This window comes from Doryrhamphus excisus, chromosome 18, assembly GCF_030265055.1.
Source record: "Doryrhamphus excisus isolate RoL2022-K1 chromosome 18, RoL_Dexc_1.0, whole genome shotgun sequence".
In the NCBI taxonomy this organism is placed as follows: domain Eukaryota; kingdom Metazoa; phylum Chordata; class Actinopteri; order Syngnathiformes; family Syngnathidae; genus Doryrhamphus; species Doryrhamphus excisus.
Window position 1 is genome coordinate 2,811,546 of NC_080483.1, and position 10,052 is coordinate 2,821,597.

Here is a 10,052-nt window from a genome sequence, read left to right on the forward strand (position 1 = left end):
GCTGCCACACACGCTGAATTATGTAATAATAATAACAATATATCTGTCTCGGTGCAGTTTAATGTTACTACACACTTCTGTAATAATAATCATAATAATATATCTGTATTTTCAACACTGTTGTGATGGTTTTCCATATTTTTTTACACTCATTTATGACAATAATAACACAAGAAGTACACTTCCTGGAAAGGAACCAATCAGGGACACGACATTGAAACAACATTGACAAATTGTTGAATTACAAATATAACAATTTGGCAAATTTTGTTTTCAATAAATGTTCAATGTCATGAATGTATATATTGGACGTCGTATCGACGTTTGAGCGCCTGCTGGGAAGTGTTTATCTGGAGCAGGTCATATATCAGACTATCCTTGGATGATCCCGTGAATGCTGTCAATCAGTTCCCAAGTCTGATTCTATTAGACATTCCCAGTAGAGAATGTAATACACACACACACACATGCACACACACACACACACACACACACTCAAGAAGACAAAGATCATCACTGTTTTATTGTCGAGAACATCCTCAGCAAACGGCCTGACTTTATGATAAGAGAATAATAAATGCTAATAACAAAGATGCTACAAAGAGTGGAACAAACAGACAGATGTCAAGCGTGTTTAAATTTCCTCGCCGTTCTCTCCTGCGCCTTTGATGAGGCGTTTGTTGCCCCGCTTCCCGCCCGGTCCACGGGGCTTGGCGAACGCTTGCTTCAAGGTGTGCTCCATCGGGTGGACCTCCTCGTACAGGAAGTCTTCCGTCAGGCCGTCGCCACTATCGATCTCCATCTGCATACAAACGCAATAATACGGCACACATATCATTGTCTTGGCGTGTAGAGGATCTTTGATGAGGAACATTTTCAGCGGATTTAAAAAAAAAACGGCAGAGTAACTTCTGTCATTTGGAGGATCTTTCCTCCTATGGAAAGCAGTAGACGGCAAAAAAGAAGAGAGAACATCCGTCATATAGAGGATCTCTGGCCACATTTTTGCTGTTTTTGCTCTCATACTGTATAAAGGATCTTTGTTTTTACAGTAGATTGCTTTAAAAAAGCATTAAAACAGCAAAGCTCTTCTATCACATAAGTAGAACAGTAAACAGTAAAAAAACCCTGCAGCACTCCTTCTAAATAGAGGATCTTTGACAAGTGTTTTTACAGTAGATTGCTAAAAAATTTTTTTTTTAAAGCATTAAAACAGCCAAGCTCTTCTGTCACATAAGTAGAACAGTAGATTGCTTAAAGAAACAGAGCACCCCTTCTAAATAGAGGATCTTTGACGACCACTGTTGTAGTAGATTGTTTGAAAAAACTCAGAGCACTCCTTCTAAATAGAGGATCTTTGACAAGTGTTTTTGCAGTAGATTGCTAAGAAAAAAAACAGGGACTCCTCTCATATGTAGGATCTTTGACAAGCAATTTTGCATTATATTCCTAAAAACAGCAAAGTTCTTCTGTCACATAGAGGATCTTTGACTTGAGTTTTTGCATTACATTTCATTAAAAAAAGCAGCACTCCTTCTACATAGGGGATCTTTGGCTAGCGTTTTTGCAGATTGTTAAAAAAAAACAAAAAAACAGAGTACTCCTGTCGTAGAGAGGATCTTTGACTTGTGTTTTTTGCAGTAGATTGCTTTTATAAAAAGCAGAGCGCTCCTCTCATATGTAGGATCTTTGACAAGCAATTTTGCATCACATTCCTAAAAACAGCAAAGTTCTTCTGTCACATAGAGGATCTTTGACTTGTGTTTTTGCATTAGATTGCATAGAAAAAGCAGCACTTCGGAGTTTTTGTAGTAGATTGCTAAAAAAAAAGGAAGAGGACTCCTCTCATACGGAGGATCTTTGACAAGCAATTTTACATCATATTCCTAAAAACAGCAAAGTTCTTCTGTCACATAGAGGATCTTTGACAAGTGTTTTTACAGTAGATTGCTAAAAAAAAATTTTTTTAAAGCATTAAAACAGCCAAGCTCTTCTGTCACATAAGTAGAACAGTAGATTGCTTAAAGAAACAGAGCACCCCTTCTAAATAGAAGATCTTTGACGAGCATTGTTGTAGTAGATCATTTGAAAAAACCCAGAGCACCCCTTCGAAATAGAGGCTCTTTGGCTAGCGTTTTTGTAGTAGATTGCTAAAAAAACCCAAACCAAAACAGAGCACTCCTGTCGTACAAAGGATCTTTGACTTGTGTTTTTTGCAGTAGATTGCTAAGAAAAAAAACGGGGACTCCTCTCATATGTAGGATCTTTGACAAGCAATTTTGCATTATATTCCTAAAAACAGCAAAGTTCTTCTGTCACATAGAGGATCTTTGACTTGAGTTTTTGCATTACATTTCGTTAAAAAAAGCAGCACTCCTTCTACATAGGGGATCTTTGGCTAGCGTTTTTGCAGATTGTTAAAAAAAAAACAAAAAAAACAGAGCACTCCTGTCGTAGAGAGGATCTTTGACTTGTGTTTTTTGCAGTAGATTGCTTTTATAAAAAGCAGAGCGCTCCTCTCATATGTAGGATCTTTGACAAACAATTTTGGATCATATTCCGAAAAACAGCAAAGTTCTTCTGTCACATAGAGGATCTTTGACTTGTGTTTTTTGCAGTAGATTATAAAAAAAGCAGCACTTCTATATAGGAGATCTTTGGCTAGAGTTTTTGCAGTAGATGGCTAAAAAAAAGCAGAGGACTCCTCTCATATGGAGGATCTTTGACAAGCAATTTTGCATCATATTCCTAAAAACAGCAAAGTTCTTCTGTCACATAGAGGATCTTTGACTTGTGTTTTTGCAGTAGATTGCATAAAAAAGCAGCACTTCTTCTATATTGGAGATATTTGGCTAGAGTTTTTGCAGTAGATTGCTAAAAAAAAAAAGCAGAGGACTCCTCTCATATGGAGGATCTTTGACAAGCAATTTTGCATCATATTCCTAAAAACAGCAAAGTTCTTCTGTCACATAGAGGATCTTTGACTTGTGTTTTTGCAGTAGATTGCATAAAAAAGCAGCACTTCTTCTATATTGGAGATATTTGGCTAGAGTTTTTGCAGTAGATTGCTAAAAAAAAAAAGCAGAGGACTCCTCTCATATGGAGGATCTTTGACAAGCAATTTTGCATCATATTCCTAAAAACAGCAAAGTTCTTCTGTCACATAGAGGATCTTTGGCTAGAGTTTTTGCAGTAGATTGCTAAAAAAAAAAGCAGAGGACTCCTCTCATTTGTAGGATCTTTGACAAGCAATTTTGTATCATATTCCTAAAAACAGCAAAGTTCCTCTGTCACATAGAGGATCTTTGACTTGTGTTTTTGCATTAGATTGCATAAAAAAGCAACACTTCTATATAGGAGATCTTCTATATAGGAGTTTTTGCAGTAGATTGCTAAAAAAAAAAAAAAGCAGAGGACTCCTCTCATATGTATGATCTTTGACAAGCAATTTTGCATTATATTCCGAAAAACAGCAAAGTTCTTCTGTCACATCGAGGATAGGATAAGACTACAACGTTGCATGCACGTGTAGATGGTCATGGTTTACCTTTTTGGTGACTTCCAGCTGATAATCTTTCTCCACCTCCTCCAGGAGTCGGTTCTTACAGCTGGAGTACAGCATGCGCTCCTTTATACTGCACGTGTAGCCGGGCATGGAATAGATGAACACTGCAAGACAGGATCTTTGTTGATGCTTCCAAGTATCTTATTATTGCTTTTTAAAAAAGCATTAAAATAAATAATATTTTTTTCTAAAAAAATAACAATGACTTGAATAAAAGTAAATGAAAATAAAAATTAAATAAAAGTAAAAAAAAAACAATACAAATAAATTATCAAAATGACGAAAATAAAAGTTTTCAAAAATAAAATACAAATAAATAAAAATTACTTAAACCTTAATGAAAATAAATATAAAAATCTGTTAAAAAAAGCATAAAAATCCATCATTTATTTTTTTAAAGTCTAAAAAATAATTTTAAAATTTTGTAATTGTAAAAAATAAATATGACAAATAAATGATGATAAATGTATAAAAAACACAAATAACAATGACTAGAATAAAGTAAATAAAATAAAGCCTAAATAAAATTAGAAAAACCCAACATAAATAAATTATAAAAATGACAAAAATAATACAAATAAAAATGACTTAAATAAAAATGTAAAACCTTAATGAAAATACAAAAATAAATTATAATTTATTTTTTTAAAGTGTAAAAATAATTTTTTTTTTTTTGGTAAAACAGTCAATAATTTATTAATTTCCTATACCGCTTATCCTCACAAGGGTTAAAAAAAAACAATAAAAAAAAGGTCAATGTGTAAAAAGCCTCGTCTGTGCTGTGTACTGACCGAGCGCCTCCTGAGTGCGGCCCTGGTGAGAATGTTGAAAGATGAAGAAGTGATATCGAGGTGAATCTGTGGGGATCCTGTAGGGAAGATCCCGCGTCTCCGTCGGTTTAGTGTGAACCAGCTCGATGGTCTCTTTCTCCACATCCAATCTCTGCAAACCACAAAAAAAGTCGTTTAGCCATGCCCAGCAGGTTTTTTTTAGCGTGCAATATTGTCCTCTGAGAGCCGACCAGTTGGATGTAGTTGATTCGTTTCTGCTTGAGTTGCTGCAGAGCACGTTTGGCCTCTTCTTGTAAAGGAAACGCCAGACCCTGAGAGACCCTTTTGTCTAGGCCAAACTCCATTGGAACCTGACACGGGACACAAGAAAATATATGCCATATTTATTTGGTTATTAATAAAAATGCAAATACAAATACATTGTGTACTAAAAAATATTCTCCTGAATGTGTATTTTTATACTTTTTATTGTATATCACGTATATTTATATGCTTTGATTATCCTGTTTTTCGATATTGTTCATTATATGACTTGTTTATTTATTATTAAACATTGCCAATCCGGTGTGATTTTTTCCCATTCCTTTATTTGCATACATACAAAACTGTATTATTTAATACATTTTTGATTTGTAATTCTTTTGTATGATTTATGATATTATTTTTTTTAATATGATTATATACAATGATTAATGTATTGTTTTTAAACATGTTTTGCCATATTTGCATGCACAAACTAAGCCAGCATTTAATATACGTATTAGTATATGTATTTTTTTTTACTATTGCTTTAATATATTATTCATTTTCTTATTATATACTATGAGAAATGTATTTGCATTTCCAACTATTTCCTATTTTTACAAATGTAATCAAATTTTTATTTATTTTATTATATAATTATTCTCTCCAACACATACAATGTGATAGATGGGTAGTATGTTACAAACTTGTATATACTATTTATATACTTTTTATTGTATATCACGTATATTTATTTGCTTTGATTATCCTGTTTTTCGATATTGTTTATTATATGACTTGTATATTTATTATTAAACATTGCCAATCTGGTGTGATTTTTCACATTCCTTTATTTGCATACATACAATACTGTATTATTTAATACATTTTTTATTTTTGATATTTGCATGCATAAACTAAGACAGCATATATACGTATTAATATATGTATTTTTTTTACTATTGCTTTAATATATTATTCATTTTCTTATTATATACTATGAGAAATGTATTTGTATTTCCAACTATTTCCTATTTTTACAAATTTAATCACATTTTTATTTATTTTATTATTATTATTATGATTATTGTCTCGAACACATACAATGTGATAGATAGATGGGTAGTGTGTTACATACTCTTGCACGTGGAGTCCCAATTCGTCTACGCTCATCCTGTGGACAAGCCAACGTTAGTTCGAAATAAACACTATGCCAAAAAAATGTGGCAATAAATCCAACTTACCCACACAACTTTATCCTGCGGAGTAAACATAAAGAATCATTCATTCAGTCGATTTCCCATTTCCGCCTCATGTCAAAACAAAACCAAACTTCACCTCCGTGACGCGAATTCGTTGTAGTTCCTGTTCAGCTGCTGTGAGGGGCGCTGGAGAGCAGCAGGAGGTCATGTGACGCAGGTAGCCCTGGAAGCACACGTCATCCTGCCGAGGGATACCCACACCACAATATAAAGACTTATTAAGACTTTCAGGGCTAGTCGGACTCGGACGTTGGGAACTTTCACACCCACCTCGACTGTGGCGAACACCTCGTCTTTGATGTGACCTCCTCCGAATTCTTTCTTCAAGGTGGCGCGAGTGGCGGCGTACACCATCTTCTGCCTGACCTGCACGTGGTCAGGCAAAACACGGTCATCATTTTAGCCCGGGGGCTAGCATACAGACAAACTGAAAGATAACTCTGGTGTCTTTGTTTAAGTGTAGTACAGTCGACACTTGCTACATCGCGGTTTTCAATAAATGTATAAATAATTGCCGTTTTGTGGTTGAATACTATGGACATGGAGAAAAAAATGTTTTTCGCGAGAGCTAGCAAAGACTGTTTACATTTCTGCTACTTCTGTGTTCAGAGCGGATGTTTGTGCTAAACTTCAAATTAAAAGCAGCACATTCGTTAAGTTTCTGATACTGTATGACTGTTTACTTGTATAACAATCAGTGCACACAAGTGATAGAATCCGGTGTCTGAATGGTCAATGTATAGTCTACCAGTACTGAAGGAGGTGTGTTTCCAGCAACACTAACTCGGACCGGTTTTTTAGCATTTTATTTTGAAAATAGCCGAATAACTTATCACGGAATTTAAAACTCGTTCCTTACTTGTGCAGTAGGGGTGCGCAAATGCTGACGATTAAATTAGTTTCCACACGATTTTCACTGTGTGGAGGCAAGCTATGACTATGTGTGTACTGTAGTTCCACATAGTTTTGCTACGCAAAGGAAAAAATTGTCTTTTTTTTCCATCACCCACGTCTCCATTGGTCTCCGTAGAATGCGGCGGCCTGTTATTAGTGCATATTTTAGCAAGTTGTGCTTAGTATTGGCCAAAATTAATCACTTTCAAGCATACAAATTGCTAACCGAACTAAAACACAAACAAAAGCAGAAGCAGCCTTGGAATTGTGTATTGTGTACATTGGCCACTAGGTGTCAGTAATTGTTCGGTGACTCGTCACTGAGGTTCCTAGAGAACACATTTACTGTGACGCTGCTCGAGCAGGTGTTTTATTTACGCCGTAAATTACATATTTACTTTATTTTCTCTATTAAGCCATTTGACATTATAGTAAATTGATATACAGTAAGTTTATATAGATGTATGCGAATCAATACGTTTGTGTATTGTAATGGCGGAAGTTCACTGTCCTGAAAAAAAAAACCCGGCACTTTTGTGTGGCGCGCGTGCTCGCAGACATACTGGTGACTGGTCAGGTGACCACGCAATAAATATCCACTCGTAGCCCAGTGCATTCTGGGAGTCCAGCCGGTAGAGGACGTAGCAGGGTTGCTGTGGCGTGAGCAGGGGTAACAGGAAGTGGTCGTAGTCCTTATCCCAGCTCTGCGCCGGCTGTCTGCACGACTCCAGCACCAACTCCTCTGTGGACAAAGATCTGAGATTAGCCGGGTGGAGATCCGGAAGTCGTCCGTGAAAACACACTTACCGTTTTGGATGACGATTTTCATAATCCTGATGGCGCCGCCCCTCGCTTGGACCAGGAAGTCTTTGAGCTCAGAAGTTGCTAGAAAACAGTCACAAAACATGAATAAATAGAACAGATGGAGCCCCAACCGCACTCCATAAATAAGTTGTATTTAATACAGTGAAAAGCCCAAAATTTGTCATCCAAACAGAATGTTAATTTGTTATAGGGCAATAATGAGTGAGCCCAGTGAACTCTGCCTAGCAACAAGTGACAGGACCAATAAAAACAATGCAATAATTCTGTTGCTGTACGTAAAAAAAAATTAAAATTATTGTAATCGTATTTATGGTAATGGTTTTATTTCATTTGAACATGCATCAGATTACAATTGAGTGCATCCCATAATCAATTCCCAGTTCCACATGTCCAAAAGGAGTAGGAAGAAGCAAAGCTTATTAAATCCTACCCCTCCATCTGGTACTTTTACAATCAGTAACTGTTACATTTGTTCACTTCCTGCTTTCCATAATACAGTTTAAGTTTTTGTTGTTGTTTTGTTTTTTTAATAATGTAAAAAAATATATTATATATGTATATAACATATATAATATATATGAATTATATGTATAAAAATAATTTAATAAAATAATGTAATGTAAAAAAATATATACATAACATATATAATATATATGAATTATATACATATAAAAAAGATAATTTAATAAAATAATGCATTAATAATTAAGAATAATGTTAGGCCCACACAAAAAAGGAAAATAACAGGCTAAAAAATTATACATAATTACAATAAATAAATAAATATACACAATCATATGAACATTAATACCTGGCATGTCAACTAGGTCATATTTGTTCAAAAGAGCGTTCGACTATTTCATCGTTTGTCCAACTTCTAAAGTCTAAATTGACAACATCCTCATCGCCACACAGTTTATAAATAGAGTGAATATTTTTTATTTTTAATATATATAATATAATTTTCCTGGCACTGTCTGCAGCGTATGCCCCTGTCATATTCTGTATATCTGACATGAACAAGAACCCGAGACACCCCAGTGACAGCACACAATCCAGGCCGGAGTCACATGACCTCCACAAGCCAAGAAAACAGAACAGATGAGAAAAAAAAAACGGTGGAAAAACAAGCTAAAAAAAATCAAAATAAAACTTAAAAACCACAAATTTGGAGCTGGAAACTACATTTGTGTTATGTGTCATCATCTCCTTCTTTCTCCATCGCCATGGTCACCAAACACAGCACTCATAAATGATGCATGATCAGGTAGAAAGGTGAGAGAGGCTCGCTGCAGGCCAACCATCCACTTATGCTCCTGTTACCAAATGCCATAACACTCATGAAAAACTGGCTTTTCCTACAAGTCAATGCTTTTCATATCCATACGCAACAATAAAAATACAATTAATTCTATTTACAGTTGGCAGCAACTTGGTATTTGATGTTTCAATTGTAGAAATGTCCTCAAATTGAAGGAAACCATTCAAATACACTGATGTGTCAGAGAGTGAATGCAATGTTTCGACGAGTAGTGAAGCCTAACCTGGCAACAAACTTTGAAAAAAAAAAAGTCCTCAAAAGCAAAAAAAAGTGCAAACATACCGTTAATCCCAGTTTGGTGTGACATCTTTTTTGGCCGTCTCTCGCCGGGCTGCTTTCATGGAAGGCTCTACCTGTCCACTGATGGTAGATAGACACACACCAGTGACGCCAACCCTTCAAAAAGGGGGGAGTTTGGAGATTCCTCACACCTGAAATGCAATCTGCGGAACTGGATGAGTAATATTGCGTCTGTCAGCGGATATGGCAGCCTGACCACTGATCGAAAAGCTCTCGCGGATCGCTGAGCGCATTTTTTTTTTTTAGGAGTCTCGGGGAGGGGTGAGCGTGGCTGATACGCGGGTGTGGCGCATGTCAGACGGACATTTTATCACTCCTTCATATAAGAGCTTAGCATTAACCGCTTTGTCTCAAATTGCAGTCTGTAATGTGACACCGCGGTAAGAATCAACACTGCTCCCTGGACCGAGGATGCTGGGAGGGGGTCAACGTGTGTTTGGTGCATTGGCAAGTGTATACCTCACTTGCTTTTGAACGTTTTGAAAAAAACTTTATATAGAGTACAAAAAACAATGCAATTTCCCTCACAGGGGATAATGTAATCCGGTACAACTATAGTTTTATATGCAGGAAACAATGAGTAAGTATATAAGTAAGTACTAAGTAAGTACTCATGATGAATGGATAGAACTTATTCAGGGGCGGACACCATCATGCAAACACAGGCAAACCTAGGGAGAGTGTGCCCGACCACAGTGCACCTTGCTGGGCCACACCACGTGGCTCCACCTGCTCTCTACCATGGTTCCCCTGACCTCCAGGGTGGTGCATTGGCTACTTGGAGAGTGTGACCGATGACAGTGCACCTCGCTGGGCCACACCAATGTGCCTCCACCCGCTTCCTATCCTGG

The 10,052-nt window shown here is 36.3% G+C and overlaps 1 protein-coding gene across 1 annotated transcript; it reads right to left on the reverse strand.

Annotated features, from left to right (window-relative positions):
- Positions 1-517: 517 nt before the first annotated feature.
- Positions 518-9,735, reverse strand: LOC131106135 (twinfilin-2-like). Its single transcript, XM_058054936.1, has 11 exons — positions 9,184-9,735; positions 7,563-7,640; positions 7,319-7,497; positions 6,132-6,227; positions 5,938-6,042; positions 5,844-5,858; positions 5,738-5,773; positions 4,587-4,706; positions 4,357-4,507; positions 3,548-3,669; positions 518-802 (listed from the first exon to the last, which is right to left on the reverse strand). The coding sequence occupies exons 1-11, from the start codon at positions 9,206-9,208 to the stop codon at positions 635-637; spliced, it is 1,095 nt and encodes a 364-aa protein (XP_057910919.1). The 5' UTR covers positions 9,209-9,735; the 3' UTR covers positions 518-634.
- Between the last annotated feature and the right edge of the window lie 317 nt (positions 9,736-10,052).

Coding starts and splice junctions, on each gene's coding strand:
- LOC131106135 (XM_058054936.1), bottom strand. CDS start 9,208: ATGTCACACCAAACTGGGATTAACG. Junction 7,498..7,562: donor GAAAATCGTCATCCAAAACG/GTAAGTGTGTTT, acceptor CTTTGTCCACAG/AGGAGTTGGTGCTGGAGTCG. Junction 6,043..6,131: donor AGGTGTTCGCCACAGTCGAG/GTGGGTGTGAAA, acceptor ATCCCTCGGCAG/GATGACGTGTGCTTCCAGGG.